General features: G+C 42.3%; 1 protein-coding gene across 1 annotated transcript; it reads left to right on the top strand.

The window, feature by feature from the left end:
• Positions 1-1,688: 1,688 nt before the first annotated feature.
• On the top strand, positions 1,689-25,682 carry LOC147899033 (ubiquitin-conjugating enzyme E2 5-like). Its single transcript, XM_087377921.1, has 6 exons — positions 1,689-2,041; positions 2,171-2,250; positions 3,451-3,565; positions 24,755-24,807; positions 24,937-25,065; positions 25,288-25,682. The coding sequence occupies exons 1-6, from the start codon at positions 1,998-2,000 to the stop codon at positions 25,413-25,415; spliced, it is 549 nt and encodes a 182-aa protein (XP_087234047.1). The 5' UTR covers positions 1,689-1,997; the 3' UTR covers positions 25,416-25,682.
• The last annotated feature ends 850 nt before the right edge of the window (positions 25,683-26,532 follow it).

The following is a 26,532-nucleotide window of genomic DNA, read 5'->3' on the forward strand; positions in this document are numbered from 1 at the left end:
AGAGAGAGAGAGAGAGAGTGGGGGGGGGGGAGGGGGAGAGGGGCCTAAAGATGGAGGGGGAGGAGAAAGGGGAGAAGGAGAGGGAGAGGGAGAGGGAGAGGGAGGGGGAGGGGGAGGCCGAGGGGGGATAGAGAGGAAGAGGGAGAGGGAGAGCAAGCATTAGGAAAGTCAGGGGCTTTAAGAGGAATTTCACCAAACTAATTATTTTCTTGGCTACCATTTAAAAATCATTTTTTTAAGTGGCATGTCTAGAACTAATTATTTTATTGGTTACCAATTTAAAAATCGATTGTTATAGTGGCATCTCTCTCTCTCTCTCTCTCCACTCAAAGAATTCCTCTTGTGATAAATCATGAGACATGCCCACAAGCATTTATGCTTCATTGTTTTAGAGCTAGAGAGTCATTTAATGAAACTTAGCTTCAAAGTCATAGAATGGAAAATTGTGTAGTTGTAGAGGAAAAGCGAAATGAGAATTTCGAGAGGAAAGTAACCAACTCTCTTCACCCATACCTCAAAGTATTGACTAAATATTTTATTAATAGTAGGAGGATATATTCTCATACTTCTCTTCTCTATATCTCTATATATATTAAGGAGAAGTTTACCGAAGCTGGTGACATGGCAAGAGGATGGTTGTTCGAGGAGAGATTGGAGGTTTGGAGAGAGGAAAGAGAGAGATTGGAGGTTTGTGAAGAGAGCATTTAATGCCCGTGCAAAGCACAGGTACAACACTAGTACTAAATAAAGGATTACTAAACTCAAAAAATAGATGGATTAAATTCTATGCATTGAAAGGTAACAATGGTAATTTATAAGTTCTATAGAAACACTATGCCATTCATGTTTCTAAATGCTATGTTAAGGCATACCCTGCTATAGCATAAGAAATTTTGCTCTAAAATAGAAAGAAATAAGTATTTAGTGGAATAGGGTTGTTTTATCATATGAATGTATAATATTTGCTTTTGGCACACTAAATTATGAGTGAACTAAGAACGTTTGCTTGCTACAATACTCAATCATGATTCAAAATTCTAAAGTATCATTCATGTAATATATTGAGTGTCCAATGCACAATAATTATAAGTGTCTTGGTTACATACAAAGATACTAGGTTAAGGCTTGAAACTTAGCTCACACTCAAGTTTATACATCTTGTAAGTTTGGTCAAAATTAGATACTTTGATGGTGGCTTGATGTCATTCTACATCAGCATGTCTCTCAATGTTTATTGTACATGAAAACTCATGAGCTTTTGTGTACCACTATGCTTTTATTAATTACTATATACAAGGCGACCTTTTTCTCCCTTCCAGCACACTGAAGCATGAGACATGAGTAAGAACCTTTGCATGTTCCCATACTTAATACTAGTGTCTATTGCTGTTAGAATAATGAGCTTGCCACGTTTTTGAAGTGCCCAACAGATACGTGCTGATATCTCTTTCGTGAAGGCACGAGAAAAGCTCGAGTTTCGAGATAGTTGTGACAACGAATGTGCCTGTTTTCGTAGGGGGAAGGTTCATGGGTGTGGCATGGATGAAGTTTTAATAATGGTTGGTGGCACATAACCATGAGGAGACAGTAAAGAAAGGGTGAACAACAATTATTTGATGTTTAGGTGAGACTAATCAATTATAAAATTGATGTCCATGATGTTAAGCTTTTGATTGTGTGTGTGTGTGTGTCTCCTTTGTGTGTGCCTATTCTGCTGCTGCCTTGTTTCCTCGCCTTCCTCATCCTCATCATCATATCTAAGAGCGAGCTTTTCGCTTGAATCCTGCCTCCATAGCCACTCTTCCTTTGCTTTTCAGCACGGTACATCTCCTCTTTTGCTGCTTCTCCACCGCCCCTGTAGATTACCTGAACGCGACGGAGCCACATAGCGACATAGACAGAGAGAGACAACCGCACCAGCAAAGGGTGCCCGATCAGGCCTCAGAATCATCATCTTGACCTCAATATCGTTTTCTCATCCGCCCCACAACTCCACCATGTCTTCCCCGAGTAAACGAAGGGAGATGGATGTCATGAAGTTGTACGTTGGCAGTCTTGCTCTCCTTATCTATTCTCTGAATGTACTGAGCCATAGATGCTGCGGATCTTGCTGTTTTTGTCATATGTCCTTTAACGGCACGCGGCTTTTTCGGTTCGCATTTTTCTGTAGGATGATGAGCGATTATAAAGTCGAGATGGTGAACGATGGAATGCATGAGTTTTACGTGGAGTTTCACGGACCTTGTGACAGTATGCCCTTTTCTTTTCTAATGGCTTGCATAACAATCCTTTGTTTCTTCAGAAAGCTATTGTAAGCATCACATATGGGAAACGCATTTCTCTTTTTTCGGGGGGAATGCTTACGGTTATATAGAAGATCACCTTCTCTTGTCCAGGAAGGGGCAGCAGCTTGATAAAATGCCTGGATGCTTCGTCGATGTAATGTTTTGTAACAGCATTTGGCAGAAATGTTAAGTATGTCTTTTGGTGTGAACATCTCTTGCATTTGTCTGTTTATAGGTACCAGTAAAAGACGACGTCATGTGTTGACAGCGTCTTGTTTATCGCTTTTGTGTAAATTACCCATGAGAATATAAGCTATGAAAATTCTTTGCAGATTCTGGAAGCTTTCATACATTCTCTCTTGCGTATTGCATTGCACGATAGTCCCATGCTGAGCGTATTATTGATGTCGATCCAGAAACGAAAGCTGTCTTATGATAGAAGATACTATCACAAGTCTCCACGTAATTAGATGAAGATGCTGTTAAAATCGTGGCAAGTCCACAAAACATTGGCACACAAATCTACATGAAGTATCTTCAATTTTTAGTATGAACTGGATTGTATTTCAAAACTCTCACAATCAGCGAACTTGGAGTTTGTCGTCGTGTCAACAGGAAACTAAAGCGTGGTAACCTGCTGGAGAACCCAGACAATGACGAAATTCAGCTAACGTGAAACACTAATATTTCCATTGCTCACAATTTTTTTGGTTAGAGATTTCAGAATCTTTGGGAACCAGAAGGCAATCTATGGGTGGCCTTTTTCTCTAACCCCCCTCCCTCCGAATTTGGAAGATTTGTATTATTCTAATTTTATTGATGCGTGATGTTTGCCAGCATATTCATTATGTTTTTCTGGTGAGGTTTGGGTGAGGATGTGGCTTACTTGTCGTCCAAATAACTCATCACCTTTCCACCGTTTATGATGCTGTCTGGTCCAGTTGTGCAAGATTAAAGAGATGGGAGCTGCAGGGGATGTTTGTTTCTCAAAGAGACATATGTACTCCTTGTGCACTAGCGATTTTCTTGTCGTAACACAGTCGCCATGTGATGCTTTGCAAGTTTTCACATATATCTATGTGGCGTTTTCTGATTTTTTACCTTATGTATTTATGGAAATTTCCATTGCTTTCTACTGATCTGACAGTTTCTATGCGATTTCCAGGTCCTTATGAACATGGTGTATGGAAGGTTAGGGTGGAATTGCCGGATGCATATCCCTACAAGTCTCCGTCAATTGGATTTATGAACAAGATATTTCATCCAAATGTTGATGAAATGTGAGTCTATATCTCTCAACGTGTAAAAGGGTTGGCACCTTTGTGTTTCAGTATGCTTTCTGGGAAGATGTGCTTGATGGAACCTTGCTCTAGTGTGTGTGTGTGTGTGAGAGAGAGAGAGAGAGAGAGAGAGAGAGAGAGAGAGAGGAGCCAGCAGCAGCAGCAGCAGCAGCAGCAGCAGCAGCAGCAGCAGCAGCAGCAGCAGTGGCAAAGGTGGGTGGCAGAGGTGACAACGAACGATTTCTTATTTCTTGTCTGTTCCCGCCAAACAGAGTCTATGGGACCCAACAATGACATTACAATGTTTTCTCCAGGGGGGGGATTGATTTTATACCTTTATCAAGGCCCTGTGCTGGGAAAGATTTGCAAAATAATCTATGGTGCAACATACATGTTTAATTGGATGAAAAATTTCAAATTGACGTTATGAAGCAAGAAGACAAACTCTGTAAATATAGTGCTTCCCTTACACTTGAGTTGTAACAATCTGCAGCTCAAAAGAGCTGAAATGCATACATGGTGTGGTATGTCCTGTACAAGCAGTGGCAAGATACACAACCGTCTGTTTGTGGTTTTTGTTCTAATTGGGGGCTAATTAGTCCTAGAAAGGTCGTTGATATAGAACGAGCTAGGATTGTAATCATGGCATTCCCTCACTAGGGGGGGATCCACCATATGTAACGTTATCCCCATAGTGATCCTTGAAGGATCAAAGGATCATGGCAAGTTGACAATTTTGTGAAGCTCCTCTTTTTACTTTGGGCAGTTGTCTTTCTTAATAAATTTCTTGGAAATTGTCTATGGAATGCTATTAAAAGATAAGTGAGCAATTCTTTATTTATAATAGTTGCGGCACTTTGTTTGGAGGATTGGAGATAAGTATGCAGATGGAAGCTGCAAGGCTCAAGCATAACAGATCCTCCTTTCGGAAAGGATGATTTTACTGAGAATGTGAGCCATGAGAGGATGATGCCAAATAGGCAGTCTGCTCTAACATGGGATTGATAGCAGAGCAATCCAAGTTCTATTTATCTTGAGTTGGCAGGAAAGCTGGTGCTGGGTCTTGTCGTTTGTGGAAGTACTGTCAGCTATTGTGTGCAATCGATTTATTGGATTGATAACTTTTTGAAGCAAAGCTCAAATAAAGCAAAAAACTCTGCAGTGAGAGAGAATCTCTCCAGGCCAGGTTTTCAAAATCTTCTTGAAGCCAATGTGTGTGAATGACCATGTGCAACGTGCTTATGTTTTTTAGGCTGACTCTCTCTTATCTGGAACTTTCCGGCTAACGAGCTGAAATTGTCACCAGAGCAGATGGGCCAGAGACAGAGAAGGGCACACATTCGTGAACAACCTCTGCCACATCATCAAGGGCCATTTCTTGTTTAAAACTTCGACAAGCCATAACTTGCAATCCAAAAAGAATTTGCACTTGGTCCAAAAATGCAATCTTCTCATTTGTCACTTAGTATACCAGTTTATGAGGCCCTAGAACTGGATTTTCAGCAGAACAGGTTTTTTAAAAGCCGGTCGAGTGTGGTAACTGTGAGAGTGGTGCATGTATGGGAGCATGAGGAGAGAGAGAGAGAGAGAAGAGACAGTAGATAGGCAATGCAACTGCATATCCAGATCAGGGATCCAATCCACAGCCAAGGGGCTGAACAAAGTGAGGAAGAGAATGCTCCAAGAATTCTCCAAGAACTGCCCAAGTGTGAGACACTAAGTGGAGAGTGAAGGGGAGCTTTTATAGGTCCCCAGCCAGCCTGGTCGGCTGGCCAATGAACCGACCAGCCAGGTTGGGTCAGGTCAGTTGGCTGACCCGACCCTGGCTAGGTCAGTTTAGGGTCGGGTTGACCGGACTATACAGACCGGTTGACACGATCAGGTTGGGGCCCAGTTTGCCCTAAACCCTGCCTATCCCAGCTTAGACCTCTACCTAACCTAGCCTCTCCCCGGTGGGCACACCCACATAAAAGCCCCCTCTCACCATGAGATGACATACTCTAATACCCTCTCTGCAGCTCATGGTGAGCACCATAATCTGAAGAAGCAAGCTGATGAAGGTGCAACCATGGACCCTCCAGCAGCATGCCTGCTGGAGAGAGCACCAAACAGCTTGGTTCCTCGAACCACAATGCCGCCTCGAACCACAATGCCACCTCGAACAGCAAAAGAGATGTCCTCAGCTGTGATTTCCCATGCCAGTCTCAATGATTTCCGGTAGAATGATCTGTGGTGCACACCACAACCTATATCCTCCAATGAACACATCACGAACGGGAACTTGAGTCTTTGCGACGTCAAACAATGAACTCCGAACTCATCTGGCCATAGCTCCACAAACTTGCTTTGCTAGCTAGACTCATGTGGCTTGGTCCTTAGTTTTGCCTTTGGACCAACAATCTTTGGCGAGATGCCTTCTCTTACAACATTTATAACATTTGCTCTGCTTTTTCTTATGCACTGTCAAAAGTGCTTTACCTCCACCTGGAGTGCCACTTGGAGTGATCCTGAGCTTTCCCTTGGAGACTAGAACCGATTCCTCTTCGAGAAGAAAGGAGCGTAGATCATCAAAGTCTAGATGACTCGCCGGCAATTGATTATGGAGCACTTTTGTTTGCATTAGGATGGTTGAATGGAGAAACTCGAGATTTTACAGCTGACCCTGCAAGGTGACAACATTACTGAATCCCTGGCATAGACTGCATGACCACGATCGCTCCTGGGAATCTGGACCTGCACACAAGCACAAACAACTACGCAGGCATGCTCACCACCCAACTGTGATGCTCATGGGTCCAAGACCCGTAGAATCCGAGCATCCCCTCGAGCCACAAACTGGGCTGCTGGCACGAACATCTACATCCAACTAGTCCACAACCTACTGGTGTCTCATACCACCAAAAGGCACCTATAGGGCCCGAGGATTGCGTTGGGAATCCGGGCTACGCTAGAAGGCAAGTGCGTGTTTGCAAGAGCTAGACTTGCTTTGACTTGCGTGAATGAAAACTAAACCCCTGGGCCCCTTATATAGGCTCTAGCCAAAAGTAGCTGGAACCCTAACTCATCTGTTGCCCTTGCAACCCAACGTGAGAATTGCCTACCTAGTCCCTAGCCTCCCCAGGCTATCAAAGCTAGTCCTGTGTGCCTAAACACATGTCAGATACAATGCATGCATATGACATACTCCCCTTCCTCTAAGAACTTACTCTTGAGTTCAAAAGAAAGTTCGGAAAATCTTGCTGAAGGTTAGTCAATGTCTCCCATGTAAAGTCCTTCTTGACACGATCCTTCCACTTAATCTTGTATTCTGTGATCATCCTATTTTTAACTTGACGTTCACGAAATCCAAGAGTACTCTCTGGCTCGTGTGGTATAAGGGTTAAATCTTCGACCTCTATAACTTCATGAGGAGTAACTACCTGATCCTCAGCACCCAATACTTCTTTCAGTCTATTGGTATGTTCCCCTTTTGGGTTTGTTTGCAATCCAAGTATCCCTTTTCTTTGTGCTGCTTGGAAGTTTCACAAAACTCCAAAAAAATCCAAGATTTATTGCTGTTGCTTGTGAGACTACTTTAACGGATGTCTCTAAATGGCTAAGCTGTTGCTTCAAAGCCATGTTGCCTAGTGTCCATGAACTTTGGAGAGACTTATGAAAGGAGGTAGATGTTCCCTCGCACTCAAGTTGGATTTTAAATGACTCTGTAGGAGTGATTCCTGTTGCAAAATTTTTTAAATCCTCTTGAAGCATTTAGGAAAAGAGTTTCCGATTCTCCTTCAAACCTTTGATTTTAATACGCTTTACACAAAGATTGAGCTAGAAGACCTGAAGTTTAGAATCAAAAGCTAGTGGCTGAAGTTTTCAAGGTGAGATTTGACAAAGATACATGCAAAGTGCTAAAAGTTGAGAAAACAGCTTTATGCTTTGACTTTTTGTGGCTACATAATAAAGATCATGACATCGGTTCTAAAAAGAAAAGATGCACAAAGGTAGTAAGTGTTGAAGATGCTTGATCTTGGATAGATTTTCTTTTAAAGGAGAGACTTATTAAAGGAGGTAGATGTTCCTTCGCACTCAAGCTGGATTTTAAATGACTCTGTAGGAGTGATTCCTGTTGCAAAATTTTTTAAATCCTCTTGAAGCATTTAGAAAAAGAGTTTCCGATTCTCCTTCAAACCTTTGATTTTACTACGTTTTACACAAAGATTGAGCTAGAAGACTTGAAGTTTAGAATCAAAAGCTAGTGGCTGAAGTTTTCAAGGTGAGATTTGACAAAGATACATGCAAAGTGCTAAAAGTTGAGAAAACAGCTTTATGCTTTGACTTTTTGTGGCTACATAATAAAGATCATGACATCGGTTCTAAAAAGAAAAGATGCACAAAGGTAGTAAGTGTTGAAGATGCTTGATCTTGGATAGATTTTCTTTTAGATAATCTTTATATCACAATAGATGATTCTTTGTTTCAACAAATTATAGGAATCCCCATGGGCACTAATTGTGCAGTCTTTTTAGCAAACTTTTATCTTTTCACTTATGAATTTGAGTTTATGCAACGTCTTATTTCTATCAATACCTTCCCTATCATTTTACATAAGCTTAGCCAAGCTAGGCATTTTATAGATGATTTGTTTGTTCCAGATACTCCTGACTTTCAAGACTTTATGTACAAAGATGCTTGTGCTTTTGGAGAAGAAATCTATCCTCCTGACTCTTGTGAAATGAATGCACTTCAAGAGGCAATTCTTGTGTTTTCTTAGACTTTCTCAATCTACCATAGGATTAGAGGTTGATATATACGGTAAACTTGAACAACCTGAATAGAGTGGTTTACACATTATAAAAATGCCTCACATTGACTCAAAACATTTCTGATTTGGCAAAAGGAGTCATTTCTTCCCAATTCCATATATTTTCTTGCCTTTGTACAACTAAGGAGTCTTTTATCACTCAATGTAGTAATTTGATCACTTTACAATCACACAAGAGGTATAATCCTAGGAAAACAATGAAAAGAGTACGCACAATCTTAGATATGAAGTCCTTTATCTATGGTGTATTGGCCTTAGGCATGTTTAGAATGATTGAACATAAGCTGAAAACAAAAAGCTGAGAGTTGAATAGCCCGTTTTTCTTTTAGTTTCAAAAGAGAGTTTGATTGAGTATGCTTGTGCTTTCTAAGTTAGGAATGTAATTTTGCCTCCTTTTAGGAAGCGATACACAAGTGTAAAGGGTCCATTTAGCTTTTTATGTTTTAAATAAGAGAGAGAGAGAGAGAGAGAGAGAGAGAGAGAGAGAGAGAGAGAGATTTTATTCCTGTTTTGGAAGATTTGTTTCTTGACTTGCTTGCTTATTTTTGCTTAGTCACCTTCTTCCTTTCTTCTTCCTTTCTCTTTTGTTTATTTGATGTACTTTAGTAAGCATTGGGTTTGCCCAAGAGACTCCTCGGGTTTTTAGAAACCCAGTATAACTTCTTGTGCTTGGGCACTGATGACGACATAAGCGTTGCTTTGCTTGCTAAGTATGTCTTCCTTTTGTTTTTTTATAAAAGTTTTTGTTTACCTATTTTTGTTTCTCTTTCATTTTCTCTTTTATTTTCTGTGTAGATTTTTGGTCTTTAGAACAACGAAAAATCTAAATTTGTATGATTGGACATATTCTAGTCTTACAAAGGTATATATAAATATGTTTCTCTAAAGTCTTGCTGTAAACTAAGATATCATCCAAGAACACAACAACAAAGTTGCCTAAGAACTCTTGGAACAAGTCATTCATCATCTGTTGGAAGATTGCGAGAGCATTGGTCAATCCAAAAGGTAATACGAGGAACTTGTAATGACCATATCGGGTCCGAATGGTTGTCCTTTCAATATGTTTTACATAAATACGAATCTGGTGGTAGCCAGTCCGTAAGTCAATTTTAGTGAAATACTTTGCTCCAGCCAATCTGTGTATCAAGTCATCAGCACGAGGGAGAGGATAGTTATTCTTAACTGTGACTTTATTCAATCTTTTATAATCCACACACATTCTCCATGAACCAGCCGTTCTTCCTTAGAAGAACGGGAGCACTCCAGGGTGATTTGCTTGGGCTTATATACCTCAACTTCAAGTATTCTTGAAGTTGTTGAGCTAACTCGTTCTTCTCTAATTGACTCATCCTATAAGGTGGTATACTTATAGGCTGAGAACCCGGGACTAAATCTATGCGATGATCTCCTGTCCGTTCTTGAGGCAAGCCTATTGGCAGTTGTTCGGGAAATACATCATTAAAATCCTTTAACAACTCCTCATTTGTTGTATTTGGTCGAAAATATTGAATTAAAAGAAAATGGAATCAAAGCACATCGAAACACATCATAAGAAGTTGTTTGTAATATATTATGAACTTGAATCGCATTTACAAGAGGTCCCTCTAAGGGATGTATAACATCACTCTGTATCCCCATGCAAAAGAGAAAGGGTATGTGCTTCTCAATGAAATTGGACATCATGGGTTTTAAACCATTCAATGCTCAACAATAAGTCTACATGATCCAAGTGCATAACATAGGACTCCAAAATATCCTTGCAGGCTTGAATCCTGATTGGGGTTTATGAAGTCGATCCTTGCGATCCCAAAACTACTTCCCAGTTGGAAGTTGCACCTCGTAGGTGTGATCACTAGGTGTCGTAGTCAGCTATAGCTTTTGCACAAGTTTGTGATTAACAAAGTTGTGAGAACTTCTTGGGTAAAAAAGAATGTGAATCCGTGTCCCTTGGATCTCTCCATAAGCCCGGTAGAGATCATGGGGGCCAAGCAGTGAATTATTAAAAGAACAACCTCAGGAATGAGGGCGTGTGAGGACATTGACACAAATACATGTCAAAGTAGTATGAGTGGCTGTCTTTGACTTCGTAGGTGGTCCTTTGAGCTTTGGTAGAGATCCTTATGAGGCTGCGGGCCTCTTGGGGCAATCAGCTCGTGTATGCCCACGTTGCTCTCAAATAAAGCATCGTCCTTCCCTTCAAAGTTGAAGCGAATGAAAGAAGCGTTACTGTCCTTAGCAGATTTTCGCTTGCCCTGGGTCAAATTCGCGCAAATGCACACAAAGTGATTAGAGCTCTTATTGTTCTTGACCTGCAACTTGTAGGAATCGGGTAAGCCTTCTACAAAGAAACCCAAGAGGGTAACATGATCCATCTTTGTAGTGCGGGTCTATAGGTCTCGCAATTTCTGGGGATAGGTCTAAAAAATGAGGTTCTGTTTGCTCATATCCAAGGCCTTGAACTTGGCCACGATGTCATAATCACCTTATTTTTAAGAAACCCAGCTCTAAAAGCTTCTTCGAACTCTGCCCAAGTGGATGGCTGAGGCCTCAATTCTTTTCACCAGAGAAGAGCCTTTCCAACTAGGTATCCAACTGCTAACTGTATTCGCTTGTCCTGCAGGTAGGGGTGAAAGTTGAATTGGAACTGTCATTTGTGAAGCCAAGTATCCACTACTATCTTTCGATCCTTTTGTTCCCTCGAGAATTGAGCTGGGTTGATATTCGGGCCAAGGACAGAAGCCATTGCGTCCATGTGACTTAGAGTCTGAAGCTGGGTCTGCATAGCAATAAGTTGCTGGAACAACTGCTCATGGTTTGAGTTCAGGGGCACAAACTTTTCATCCAATTCCGCGAGGAATTGGTTCAAAGCCTCCTTAGTAACCAGATCCTCATAAACATCATAGGTTGTCCCCATCAATGTCTCGTTCAGTCATGCGGGAAGGCTGGTTGGAATTGGTTGGGTTTTGGTCCCCCTTAGGGAGATTACTTGCATCAGCCATGGAAGAAACCAGCAAACGGAATACCCAAACGAGATAGGCTGTAAACTGCAAGGTGTAGGCTATCTCATGGGCTATCCATAGATGCTACTTATACCTTGGTACGAGCCTTGTAGGCCTAGTTATAGTTAGTTAGGACTATTGGTACAGTTAGTTTATGTACCATCTAGGTCAGTTAGGACACTTAGTCCAGTTAGGGCAGTTAGCCCTAGGGTTTTGTTATGTTGGCTTTCCCTTGAGCCTCCACACTTCAGTTTTGCAGCAATCTATTACAACATCTCGTTTTTCTCCATTGTGCTTCCATTTTTGAGCTTCCATTGCTTCCAACACCCAACATTGGTATCAGAGCAGGTCGGGAATCCATTCCCTCAGCCATTGACAGCTTTCCCAAGCTGTTTGGTAGCCTTTGGAGCTCTCATTCTTGCTGGTCTTGCTGGTTTTCACACTCCCACGAGTGTTTGAGACCTTTCCAAGCACTTCTGTCGTGAAAAACCTCATTTTGTCGCGAGAAGACTGCACTTTGGAGCAACTCTCGCGAAGGGAACTGTTTTTCGGTGCATTTTTCAGCCTGCTGCAGGAAAAAACGACCACACGCGATCTTTTACAGCATCTGTATGGAATTTCGAACGTGTCAAAAAAAAAACCGTATATGCGTCAAATTGTACGGAAATTCGTACACCTGTCAGAAAATTCCGTACTTATGTCCGGTTTGTCAGAATTTCAGTACATTCACTGCAGTACGGGCTGCCTCGGTGTGCGCGCCAGTCATTTCTCAGAATTTCAGCATTTCGAAGCTGTCTCGAGCTGCGTGCCAGCATTTTGGAGCTGCCTCGAGCTGCGTGCCAATATTTTGGAGCTGCCTCGTGCGTGCCAATATTTTGGAGCTGCCTCGAGCTGCGTCCCAGCATTTTGGAGCTGCCTCCAGCTGCGTGCCGGAGTTTGGAGCCATTTGGAGCTGCTGAATTGATCCGGAGACTTCTCTTTGAGCCCTTCCCTCTTCATTTGGCATCCCTTTACCTCGGGCTGCGAGCTTCTCTCCATTGGATCTCTTTCTCTCCATTTCTACATGCTCTCCTTCTCGTGGGAGCACTTCTTTTGCTGTAATTCTCATTTCCAGCCCTCATTTGCTTGCTTTAAGAGCTTGTCACTGCTGTTCATCATTGGGTAAGCCGTTGTTGCATTGGCTTTTTCCAATTTTTGCTTCATTTGCATTTTGGAAAGGCCTCGTGTTGCCTTAAAAGGCCTCGTGTTGCCTTGGAAGGCCTCGTGTTGCCTTTGGGGATTTTTCTTGCAACAGGTACACCTTGGGACATCAGAGTCTTTTGCAGACATAAGCTTTGAAGCTTGGGCAGTTTTTTGGCACTTGATTATGAGAGGTTGCCTTTCTCTCATTTGCTTTGCTAGTTGGTGCATTTGCCTTGTATTTCAGCACTGTGTCTGGTGGCAAAGATGATTTGTTTGGGCTGATTGGGGCCGATGACAAGCTTGATGGCACTAATATGTGGCCATACATGATGGGACATGTTTTGGTTGCCAAGAATCTATGGCATATTGTTTCAGGTTCTGAGGCCAGGCCTACACACATAGTTACTGGTGCTACACCTGCAGCCTGTGCTTCTTCAGGTGATGGTTCTACTGCTACAGCCAGGACTTCTGCACCTCGTGCTCCAAGTGCTTTGCCTCCTTCATAGGAGCAAATTCAGTGGGATGGTAGTGATGCCAAAGCACATGCCTTGATTGCTCTCTATGCAAGCATGGGATTAGCTTGCATCTTTGTATCAGGTGCGGAATGAGGCGAGGATTGCCTATCTCCGCATGCAATTGAAAGATTTAAAGCTTGATGAGGGTGGTAACATGGATGCCTATCTCACTAATGTGAAGGATTTGAAAGAGCAGTTGGCTAACATTGATGAGATTATGCCTGATTGGCAGCTGGTTTCTAATACCCTTGATGGGTTGCCTGATTCATATCAAGGCTTTGCTACTACATTGAGGTTGGTTGCAGGGGGTGATGCCAATAATTTCTCATTTGACCAGCTTGTTGCTCTTCTTCCTCAAAAGAGCGATCCCATTCTAGTTTGGACTCTACATCTAAACACCTAAACTTTGCACTTATGCGGTTGCGATGTGGCACCTTCCGAATCAAGACATGGAAACGCATAGAACTGCTACTACTGATTGGTTCTCCATCGTAGCTTATGTTGGCACTTCTTGGTGGCTTGTGGTCGCGCTGCTTGGCTGTTCAGAGTTAGTGTGGATTTACCCTTGCATGATCTCGATCTGAGCTGGTCGTGGTAACCTTGCATGCATGGTCTCGATCCGAGCTGGCCATGGTAACCTTGCATGGTCTCAGCTCGAGTTGGGCGAAGTAACGTGAGGCTAATTGTGGAAGGCTGTACAACGAGTGGATTCCTTGATCCATGAGAATGTAAAAAGTGATTGCAAGCCATGCCTTGTAGCAACGCTTTTGCCTTTTGGCGGTCTTCCTAGGCCCCTCCATACCTTGCTCCCAAGTGGCTCATTGGGTATAGCTTATATAATGTCATATGTTGATGAGGGTTGTTGTAGGGTGAGCTGTTGTCCCATCGTCACTAAACTAAAATGCACTACCCAAATATTCCAGGCATTGATGATTTCCATCATCTCCCAAACTTGTCCTTTGGAAATAACTCAAGTTTTCGTCGAGAGGGAGGGACCAAATCTTGAACGTCCAGGTGGGTGAGAGACGGAACATATTCTATAACCGGAGAGACAATCTCCATCATGAAGGCATGTTGTCCCTCTTTCAACCAAGTGCCATGCCGCAGGTGAATTCCCATTGGATTTGTTGCATCTTGGCTACAATCTCAAGAGAGCATTGCCAGATCTTGTGAGTTGCTAGACAATCCACAAGTAGTGAGCTATTGTCTCAAGATCCTTAGCATTGTAGCAATGAGAAACGCCCTTTACCTTCTTTCGTACCAAATGTGGTCTTATGGATAGACCTCCATGGGCCTAAGTATGGTAGAAGAGTTCTCCATGAGGTGTCTGGTGGATGTAAGTGCCTACATAGAAACTAAGCTCTTAAAAATTGTCTACCAGTCATAAAAAATAAGAGATTTTCCTCGGACAAAGGCTAGTGTAGAGGTAGAACCAAAACGTTTTAATGACCTCACGTTGGTCTCTGTTGCTCAAGTTAGTACCTATACGGGTGGTATAGCAGAAGAAAGCAGCTTTGTTGGCCTCATGTTGGCCTGTGTTGCTCGACTACTGGTCTTCTGAGGGGGATCTAGCTGATGCATCCAATTGAAGTCGTCTATCAATGCGGGTGGCATAGGAGAAGAAATGCAACTCTGCCATCTACTCTAAGTGTCCGTGCTACTTGATCTAGGAGCCGAACCCTAGATGGCCAGAACCACTCGCTTGGTCTCGTTGCATCTCATACAAGGGTCCGTCCTTCCGTAATCAAAAGTGCCATTGAGAATGATCTTGTCCATACTAGAATAGTTTCAGGTCAATGGTCTAGCTATTTCCAAACAACCAATCCTCTGTTACTCCACCGAGTCTAAGATTCCATCATTCCTAAGCCTATGTCCCACTTGCTTTGATTCCATTTGGAGTGACCCACTCGAGTCGATGTTGAAGAAATCTGGGGAGGGCATGTTCTTCGTTTGGTACAAGAAGAAAATTTTGAGAGGAACTCTCATCCCGGAGATTTGACCAAACTAGCGTTGAGGTTTGGTGGGATTTGGGATCCTACCAAGCCCCTCCTGCCATGCCTCCAGAATGGCCTTCTCGATCTCATGAATCTTGCTATTAGCTCCTCTTAGGTTGGCGAGCGCTCTTTGGCTGTCAGGGGAGCCGACTCTAGGCCCCAAGGAGCTCGCTTGACCACTGTTCCACTATGCTTGCATGCGCTACCCTAGGATACGACCTGTCACGGGGGCGTGAAATTCTAAGTACTTTAATGTACTACAAGACAATGCGTTACTAAGTGACCTCCATACCATAGCTCGATCTTCAGCATTTGATCTATTAGCTACAATGATTTGCTTGCATGAAGGTCCGTCCAAGTCCAGTTTCACAACAACAAAGGCAATGGTGTCCATTACGAAGTAAATGAATCGCCTGCAGCTTGGATCTGATTTGCTGCCCAAGGCACATAAGCACTTATGTTCCTATCAGGATGAAAACAGACTTGTCCATCGAATGGGTCAGCTTTTGGAACGCTCGTTGTTGCATCAACACGTAAAGAGACATTATAGGTGCCTCCTTAACCTGGTACTTTCTTACTTATCGCAGGACCTTCTATCCTATAGAAGCAATCAAACTCAATGATGTCTCTCAGTTGAGCCACATATGCATGGTTTGTATATCATCAGATTTTAGCTAATAAAACTGAGTTGTCCCTGGATAGAACTAGCATCTTACAAAAAGAGTAGTAACAAAATAAAACAAGATCCTCAGTATTTGTTGTGTGAACCAAAAGGAACTTGAAAGGAGAAGCTAGTAGCCTCTTCATTGAGACTTGCTCTATGATTAGGGGTAGTAGCAGCAGAAGGAGCAATAGCAAGAACACCCCGGGTTCTGTGTAGAAGGTCTAACAATAGCTTTTCCCCGGATATTCATCTCCACAAGGGTAGCATGGAAGCTGTCAGCAGAGTTGGTGATGGCAAACTGCGACTCGTACGTACTCAGCCAGGAGCGTACATACTCTAGTACTTGTTTGAATAGATCCCATATAAGATATTTAAAATCCCATCGTGAAGATGCTGGGATTCCTGACTCTGCTGCAGCAAGAGAACCTGCCACTATGTCATCTGCATCTGCTGGAATAGATTTTGCAGCACCTGAGCATCTCGGTGGTGCATATGGTCCAGGAGCACCGAAGGGCTGAGCTCCTTCTCCAAAATTTGTATTGATATTTATAAGCTGTTGCAAATATGCAAGAAGATAATCAATACTATACGACAATTATTTGAAAGAGTACATGCGAGGATTCATAATTAAAAGTAAAAAATTCCAAGGTAAAGAAACTCCGCGGATCTTTAGAAACCCAGTATAGCTGCTTATGCTTGGGTACTGATGACGACATAAGTGTTGCTTTGCTTGCTAAGTATGTCTTCCTTCTGTTTTTCAAAAAAATTTGTTACCTTTTTGCTTCTCTTTCGTTGTCTCTTGTAATTTTTTTGTAGAATTTTGGACTTCAGAACAACACAAAATCTAAATTTGTACGATTGGATATGTTCTGGTCTTACAAAGGTATACATATAAAGAGAACATGCATGAATCCCAAAGAGATTCAGAAGGAGAACACGATTCTGAAAGAACACATTCCAATTACATGTGTAAGCTATATATGCTTCTCAATCCATGCAGACCAAAATCTCGACAGAGATGAAAGGATGTGAGGAGGGCGCAAAGGCAAGTAGCTAACAGTATAGTAAGCGCCTTTCTCCTTGCAGAAACAAGTGAGTTATGTGCTTAAGGCTGAAAGCAGGCTTCTGGATATCGAATCCAAAGTTAACTCCTTGAATAAGGGATAGCAAAGGGTGGACAGGAGCAGCCGGTAAATGGCAATGGCTTGGCTAGGGGCGTATGAGAGCAAGCAGGCTGGTTGAGTTCTTGAGTAGAACACAAGCTGGGAGATTAGTGCGGGATAGAGAGAGGAGACTGAAATAGATGAACAGGAAAAGGTAGGAGCAAGGGGGAATTGCTGAAGTCCACATGCATGGGCTACATGTGTGTCCAGTGACTGAAGCGCATCTATATGCAAGCCACACGTGTTACTTGCCTTTAGGGGCGCTCCACATCCCTAAATTGCCCAACGAAGTACTTCAAAACGTGTTTTTAGGACAAAAGTCAGCTGTCAGAAAATGAAATTCGAGAAGTACAGACTTGAGTGGATGTTTGGCTTTGTGCAACTACATGCAAGTGCCTAGTTTGGCATCTATCATAATTCCCAGTTTTATCAGAATCTATCCCAATTTAGAAGCATAAATCTAGAATATTGGCATCTCTAGATAAAAAAGCAGAGCAATAATATGTGTAGAACTAGTGGGATGTGATTTTAGAGGGTCAAGATTTTTTTTTGGGGAGTGGGGGGGGGACAAGAGGCATGAGAAGATCATAACTTTTTGAAGCAAGCTAGAATGCCATTAGGAACAGTGTCATATAGATATGGTCCTCCTTATATTTCATTGATGCAATCTTTGGTATATTAAAGCTAGTATATACTCCTTTGAGCACAGTTTATGTCCACTCTATCCACACAAGACTAGACCTATGACAAATGGCTATCTTGGGTATTCAGAAATTTGTTTCCAAACATTACAATTTAAAGAATTTTGATGTTTTAGGACAGCTTTTAACCAGGGTAAATGACTACGATATATTTGTTTCAACCAATAGCTGTATTATGAGTCCTCTATTCCATGTTCAAGTATCCCACATTGGAGCATTGGTTATGCTAAGGGAGGGGAACCCATCATGGGATGACGTCTCATGAAGTCCTTGGCCCTTAGTGGTGTAGATATTTAATATTTGCATGGGTACGGATTGGGGTGATTGCTGATGATGTAATGATTAGAGGTTATAGCCACTTTTTCTCTGAATGGTGGCTTTATTAATAGTTACCCAGGAATTATGAACTAGATTGCCAAGGAATCAATACATTTGGTGGTGTGATGGAACCGACTCGTTGGTGAGAGACAGCCATTACCACTCATAAATAACAGAAATTATGCTTTCCTAAGCTCTCCCTCACTCCCTCTCTCTGAAGATGCACTAGGGCCCAGGACAAAACGTCGGGCTGGACCCCCCCGAAGGTCTTTATTCATCAGAGAAAATCTGTTACAGAAGTTCAGCGTAGAGCTATCTGGTAAATCTCCTCATTACAAAACGTGAATAATCCCTTTTCTTACAAGAGCTTCAAGCTCCATTCAAATTGGCAACATGCCACTTGTCTAAAATCTAGACTAAATCCTATTACATGCCACTAAGGGCCATTCTGGAGTCTTCAAAGCTCTCGGTCACACGAACCGCCTCCTAGATGCTTGTCAGGCTCCCATTACGCTTAGAAAAAATAAACCTTCCTAGTACCTGCAACAATTAATTAAAGCGCACCACCATGGTACCCATTAATTGTTAACGCTTTGCATGCAAATAACACACTGTGGACTAATCCTAGTCACGGTGGGCGTCCCCACTGAACACATGTGCACATCCAAACAAATATATATACAAATAAATAAATAAATATATTCTCTGGTTGACCGGAGTCAACACTCTTGATTATAATTAAAGAGCTTTGACCAAAGGTCAAGCTGCCTTAATTATAGCCAAGTCTCTCCAACCGAAGTTGGCACATCTTGGTTAACCGGGGTTAACCCTCTTGGCGCATGCCAAGTCTTGTTGACCGAAGTCAACACTCTCTGACCGCAGCTAGGTTTACTTGACTAGAGTCAAGTATCTTTGACCGTAGTCAATCCTTTGACCATTAAAAATAACTCTTTGACCATTATTAACACATTTAAAACTCTTTAATTATGATCAAATAAATGGTCAACTATACTTTGACTTAGGATATTTACATGGTGGTGACATCCCCTCGGCTTCTATTCAGTTGACCTCAACTGAAAAGCTTTCTTGTAAACATCCAAAAGCTGTGGATGATCGGATAACATGTCTTCGTCCATCCACTTGGCATCTAATGCCGTATAATTCTTGAATTTTACAAGATACCTGTAAAATTGCTTACCCTGAGGGCCTTTACGTACAATATGATACACAATTTGCTCTGGCTGAAGGACTTCCTCCAGCTCATCCACTTCTGGTGGATCCTCTGATATTGGTTCTGTAGGCTCTGGTCCCTGAAATTTCTTTAGAAGACTCACATGGAATGCATTGTGAATCCTCCAATGCTCTGGCAATGCTAATCTGTATGCAACCTCATTTATTCTTTCTGTAACCCTGAAAGGGCCCCTGAAAGGGCCATAGTATCTGGGAGATAACTTTGCATACACTTTCTGTTTGCCTTTAAACTTGCGGAGCCTAGCTTTTTCAAACCTCAAAAGTACCCAGTCCCCTTCCTTGAGATCTAACTGTCTCCTATGCTTATCTGCAGCTCTTTTATGTTTCTCTTGAGACCTTTCAATTGCTGTCCGGACTTGGCTGTAAGCTGTCTGGAGGTCTCTGACAAACTGATCAGCTGCAAATATTTCATCTTTAGTCCTCAATATAGGTGGCAAAATCACCTTCCCATATATGACTTCAAAAGGGGCTTTCCCTGTAGAGCTATGTACTGTATTATTGTAAGCAAACTCTACTAACGGTAGGTACTTTTCCCAGTCTGAACTTTGGTCACCCACGTAGCATTTCAGCATATCCAAAATGGTAGAATTTGCTACTTCACTTTGACCATCTGTCTGGGGATGGAAAGAAGAAGAAAAATTCAGATTCGTCCCCATGTTATCAAATAAAGCTCTCCAGAATAGACTGGTCATTCTGGGATCTCGATCACTAACAATGGACTTAGGCATACCATGATGTTTAAAAATCTGTGCCATGAACAACTTAGCCATATGATCTGCCTTTATGGTTTTGCGAACTGCAAATATTTCATCTTTAGTCCTCAATATAGGTGGCAAAATCACCTTCCCATATATGACTTCAAAAGGGGCTTTCCCTGTAGAGCTATGTACTGTATTATTGTAAGCAAACTCTACTAACGGTAGGTACTTTTCCCAGTCTGAACTTTGGTCACCCACGTAGCATTTCAGCATATCCAAAATGGTAGAATTTGCTACTTCACTTTGACCATCTGTCTGGGGAATCTGTCTGGGGATGGAAAGAAGAAGAAAAATTCAGATTCGTCCCCATGTTATCAAATAAAGCTCTCCAGAATAGACTGGTCATTCTGGGATCTCGATCACTAACAATGGACTTAGGCATACCATGATGTTTAAAAATCTGTGCCATGAACAACTTAGCCATATGATCTGCCTTTATGGTTTTGCGAACCGGAATGAAATGAGCTTGCTTGCTGAATCTATCAATGATAGTCCAAATCCCATCATTTCCTGACTTTGATCTCGGCAAATAAAAAATAAAGTCCATTGTAATACTTTCCCATGGTGCCTGAGGCACGGGAAGAGGCATAAGTAGGCCAGGTGCCTTCCGTCTATCATACTTCATTTTCTGACACGTAAGGCATTCAGTAACAAACTGATGTATATCTTTCCGCATTCCTGGCCAAAAGAAATACCTCTCTAGTGCTAGAGTTGTTGCTGTAATTCCTCTATGTCCAGCATAGGGAGGTGCATGGCATTGCCCCAAAATCTTTTTCCTCATCTCCTGGGTGATGCATAGGCAATCATCTTTCATTAAATACCCATCTTTCAGGGAATAGTGACTGGTGGATTGCCCCTCTTGCATTTGCTGTAAAATTTCACCAAAATCAGAATCATGAGCATATTGCTCCCTCATGCCTTCCAGGTCTTGATGATAAGCAATAGTTACATTATTGACCCGGGGTCTTCGGGACAAGGCATCTGCCACTCTGTTCCGAATTCCTGGAGTATGGACAATCTGAAAATGATACATTGACAGCATGTTTGCCCATTTCATATGCTTCTCGGAAAGCTTGGTCTGAGTCAAAAAGTATCTCAGACTTTGGTGATCTGTTTTGACAACGGAATTCCGCTATCTGTTCAGGGGTAAATAGAGATTTGCCCTTATAAGTCTTTGAAAACTGAGTACCCCTCGGCTTCTGAGGCTGAAATCCTTTCTTTTCAGCCTTGGGATACTCTTTCTTTTCTGATTTTGGAAAATCAGTTTTCTTTTTATCAGCACGTCCTACATGCAAGGATGGCACTGTAGATGGATCTTGTAGCGGCACAAGACTCGCTACTGAAGCTGAATGCATAAGATCTTGAATATTCTTTGCCCCCAAAGCATTCACTACTGCCTGAATTCTTGGAGTGAGACCTGCTCTGTACTTCCTCATTTGGGTGCCTTTGGAGATCTTTTTGAAAGGTGCAACCTGCAAATAAGCATCCCAAAACTTTTGGTTGTACCCATCCACTGTATCTCCTGCATCCATGTGTAAGCTGTCCCAGTCTTGAAGAACATGGTCTCTAAATTGTTTAGGCATAAACTGCTGGTAGAAGGCTTTCTTGAAGTCCTTCCACTTCCTTGGGGCTGACCCATCTGTGGTTTGTGCACTCCACTATGCACTAGCGGTTGCTGTCAAGTGTAAACTGACCATTCTTAACTTGGAGGATTCTGAAAATTTTTCTGTACCGAATGCAGCATCAAACTGTCTGATAAACTGCAATGCTTTGTCTGTATGACCATACTGTCCATTCTAGGTCATAAACTTGACAGATTTTCCTCCCTCTTTAAATTCCTTGGTCGCTTTGGAAGACTTTCTCTTCTAGACTTCTCGTGTTTCCTTCTTTTCCTGGATGGTTTATCTGATAAGGAAGAAGAAGACACAGAAGTCGAACTCGAGGTAGACGGTGATGGACTAGGAGATTGGTGATGATGCCTCGATCTCTTTTTACTATGGGACCGTCTCCTATGAGTTCTATGAGATCTCTCTCTCTCAGGTTGTACACGAGAGTGTGCCTCTGGCATTGGCACGTCATATACTGGATTAGGCATAGCTTCTGCTTGAAACAAATGCTGAGCCCTGGGATCCCTTTTGAGATTTTCCAGCTCTTGTATACGAGTGCGTACCATCTGTTCAAATTCTTGTTGAATTTGCGGCACATTTCTCTGTCCTGGATGTACATCCCTATCTTGTGAATCCCACTGGATAGGTGATTGATCCATATTCTGAGATCTGCAGATTTCTCACACCGTGCAGGTAAGTTGGTGCACACTACCTTTGCTTTTCCAACAGAAAAAGTACCTTAACAAGAGGTGTTTTGCATTCACAATCTATGCCAGTACTGGCTGTCAGTTCAAGGCATATACCCACACAGTTGCCAAAGCATCAACAACTATATTGCCCTTTTCTGGCTGCTGCAGATGGCTTCAAAAGGCATCTGTTTTTCCCTCTTTTTACTGCTCAAAGGCATGCATACTCTTTTTCTGCAAATCTCTGATTCCTCTGTTTTTCTGCTATTTTCTGACAGTAGAGATCTACTTTCTCTGTTTTCTCTGCTTTCTCTGTTTTTCTGCTGCTTTTCTGACAGTAAAAGTCTGACAAACAGATGAAAATTACTAGCAGAAACAGTCTTTGCAACTGTTCTCTTTTAAAAAAAAAATAAAAATAAAAAAATACAGAACAGTAACCAGATGGAGTAACTGGCTAGTTACTCTAACCAGACTGACTGGTTCTAGTCTCGTCAGTCTGCAACTGGACTAACTAGACTGGCCAGTCTGGTTTCAGTGACCAGACTGGTCTGGTTGGGTCAACTAACTGGACCTCTAACCAGTCCACTAACTAAGGTTAAGTTAGATTAACCCCTGGTCAACCATGTCAGCATCCATGTCACCTGTCAGAATGTCAGGTCATCTCACACGTGCATGCCACGTCAGCAACTGCGCTGTCAGCCACGTGTACTGCCACGTCAGCTGCTGAGCTGTCTGCCATGTGTCAGTGCCATGTCATCAAGCCCACTACTCATCTGCCACGTCAGCATCAGCACGTGCATGCCACGTCAGCTGGACCTGCTGGCTGCCATGTCAGCGTCGGTCAAGCCTGCTATGTCAGCGTCGGTTAAGCCTGCCACATCAGCGCCCGTTAAGCCTGCCATGTCAGTGCCACGTGTACACCTGGCTGAACACCTGGCCACGTCAGCAAGAACCTAAGGTACCAAACCTTGGTTATGGACTGATCGTCGTCGCGCGTCGCTGGCTCGTGGTTACATCTGCGATCTTCGTCACCTTATCGATAATTTAATCTGTCACTCGAAGGGCGGTAAGCTGGTCTCTTCCGTGAGGCTTCACACTCTTGCCTATCACAGGCCGTAGCACACCACAGCCCACCTATTCTCCGTCAGTTTACTCCTCGACGAATTCCAGCCGTAGGAGCTTTCGCATCATATCGCGCTGTGTAGCAGAAGCTCTATGGAGCCTGCGTTGTCCGTCGATTGTATTTGTCAAGGGTTATATTCGGAGCCCGTGCGCTCCCTCAAAGTCGATGCCTACGAGAACCTTCTCCATAGCTTCGACTATTCACCCCGTCAGGCCAGCTATTACCCAGGCATACCCGTGCAAGAACCAAGAGCCAACGTCAACGTCCCGTCAAGACTCAAGGCTCGCGTTAGCTTTTGCTGATAGGCGGAATAACGCCCTGTCTGTTACTTACAGCAAACTCTCCGCTGCCTTGCACATCCTTGCCTAGGCTACTGCTCCGATCGTCAAGGGCTTGAAAAAGCCTTTAATCCCGCTCTGATACCAATGGAACCGACTCGTTGGTGAGAGACAGCCATTACCACTCATAAATAACAGAAATTATGCTTTCCTAAGCTCTCCCTCACTCCCTCTCTCTGAAGATGCACTAGGGCCCAGGACAAAACGTCGGGCTGGACCCCCCCGAAGGTCTTTATTCATCAGAGAAAATCTGTTACAGAAGTTCAGCGTAGAGCTATCTGGTAAATCTCCTCATTACAAAACGTGAATAATCCCTTTTCTTACAAGAGCTTCAAGCTCCATTCAAATTGGCAACATGCCACTTGTCTAAAATCTAGACTAAATCCTATTACATGCCACTAAGGGCCATTCTGGAGTCTTCAAAGCTCTCGGTCACACGAACCGCCTCCTAGATGCTTGTCAGGCTCTCATTACGCTTAGGAAAAATAATCCTTCCTAGTACCTGCAACAATTAATTAAAGCGCACCACCATGGTACCCATTAATTGTTAGCGCTTTGCATGCAAATAACACACTGTGGACTAAACCTAGTCACGGTGGGCGTCCCCATTGAACACATGTGCACATCTAAACAAATATATATACAAATAAATAAATATATATTCTCTGGTTGACCGGAGTCAACACTCTTGATTATAATTAAAGAGCTTTGACCAAAGGTCAAGGCGCCTTAATTATAGCCAAGTCTCTCCAACCGAAGTTGGCACATCTTGGTTAACCGGGGTTAACCCTCTTGGCGCATGCCAAGTCTTGTTGACCGAAGTCAACACTCTCTGACCGCAGTCAGGTTTACTTGACTAGAGTCAAGTATCTTTGACCGTAGTCAATCCTTTGACCATTAAAAATAACTCTTTGACCATACTTAACACATTTAAAACTCTTTAATTATGATCAAATAAATGGTCAACTATACTTTGACTTAGGATATTTACATGGTGGTGACATGTGACTTTGTGAATTCCTGTGTAGTTAAGTAACTATTTCAGGGCTAATTAGTGAAGTCTGCGAACTTAAATTGCAGGTCTGGCTCTGTGTGTCTGGATGTGATCAATCAAACGTGGAGCCCTATGTTTGGTAAAGCAATGTTCTTTGATTAAGAGATCTTTCTCGGATTAAGAGAGCTAAAGAGAAAAGTTGTGTGTTTTTTTGGTCTTTGGTTTCTAAATTTTATGATAATATAAATTGGGTGATTGATGTATGCAGATCTCATCAATGTTTTTGAAGTATTTCTTCCACAGCTTTTGTTGTACCCAAACCCAACGGATCCATTAAATGGTGAAGCTGCAGCACTTATGATGCGGGACAAGGTGAAATATGAACAAAAGGTGAAAGGTAATTGTTTGTGTAAGATTATGGCAAACATATGTTATCTTCTTTGGGACCCTCGGGCCTTACATAAAGTTCTTGTTCTGACTTTCTCATTCTGTATGCTATGACGGTGATTCTCTTTTGAAATATTTTAAATGATTTTTTTGTGCGGGGTCATGTAGATGCGTGTACTGTTTTAGTATTTTAAGGGATTGTAAGCATTATCCTTGTGATTTTGTTGTTCAGAATATTGTGAAAGATATGCAAAAGCCGAAGATATTGGCAGCCGTCCAGAGGAAAGCAGTGACGGTGAGCTGAGTGAGGATGAGTATCAATCCAGTGATGAGGAGATGGCAGGGCCTTCAGATCCTTGACACTTGTATAGTTCTGCAAATGGGGTTTTAATGCAATGCAGAGGTGGATAACTTTTATGTTCCTTCTCTCATTGAAGATACATTTATTTGCAGCTAAGTAGATGGTGATGAAGGCTATACCTATGCTGTAGAAGTAAGTGTTCTTAGGAGCTGTATATGAGGCCATGCAGCATGCCCAACTGTACATACATTGTGGGTTGTATAGAGCTGGTAGGCTTGATCATACATTAACTCTTAAATAATAGCAACGATGCTAGTTTTAGGCTATTCTGTTCCTCGACACTTCCTCGTATGGTTTTGCAAATGGGTTTTAATGCAATGCAGTGGTGGATAACTTTACATTCCTTCTCTCTTTTAAGATACGTTTCTTTGCAGCGTGATGAAGCTTATGCCTATGCTGTTTCTTAGGAGCTGTCTATGAAGCGGCGTAGCAAGCCCAACTGTAAATACATTGTGGGTTGCAGAGCTGGTAGGTTTGATTATATATTAGCTCTTAAAAACTAACAATGATGCCACTTTTAGATCTTTTGTATTATAAAATTTTCTGTTGATGGCAATTTTGAATGGATCATGGACTGTTACTTGGCATCTCTCCTGTGTAAACTTGTACTCTTTTTGGCAAGCAGAGATCTACATGGCCATGTAGTAGATTCGAAGCACCATTTTTTCTGTGTTATGGATATTGTACTTTGTTTCTGGCTTGTATCATATATTTTCTTTGTTATAAAGTGTGGAAGAAAAGAGCTTTTTAGAGTTCCCTGTTGGTCATATGATAGCTTTCAAGGCGAAAGTAACAATCACATGAAAGTCTCTAGCACAAGTTTTCCCATTTCTTCTTGGGCTACCCCTAGCATTGTTAAGGACTCTTACTGATCCATCATGTCTCAATGCACATTTTGATATTTACCTTTTTAAGAGATGCATTGAGTTCAAGGGATGCTTAGAAAGACAGGGTTGGGTGTGGTAGAACTGAGGGGCAAAGAGAGAAACTGGAAAGCGTGTCAGTAGAGAACCAAAGGTTGTTGAGCGTAACAATCGTGCTTATTCAGGTCTTGCAAGATGGATATAAAGAATGATTGATGGGGGAAACATTAGCAAGGTATGAGTTTGATTAGGG

Source organism: Dipteris shenzhenensis, chromosome 8 (assembly GCF_047967505.1).
Source record: "Dipteris shenzhenensis isolate YYH24624 ecotype China chromosome 8, Dip_SZ_1.0, whole genome shotgun sequence".
Taxonomy (NCBI): Eukaryota; Viridiplantae; Streptophyta; class Polypodiopsida; order Gleicheniales; family Dipteridaceae; genus Dipteris; species Dipteris shenzhenensis.

Excerpts from the sequence above, each read along its gene's own strand:
- LOC147899033 (XM_087377921.1), top strand. The coding sequence starts at position 1,998 with ATGTCTTCCCCGAGTAAACGAAGGGAGATGGATGTCATGAAGTT. Across the intron at positions 2,251-3,450 it reads GTTTCACGGACCTTGTGACA|GTCCTTATGAACATGGTGTA; the intron begins GTATGCCCTTTT and ends TGCGATTTCCAG. Across the intron at positions 25,066-25,287 it reads ATATGAACAAAAGGTGAAAG|AATATTGTGAAAGATATGCA; the intron begins GTAATTGTTTGT and ends TTTGTTGTTCAG.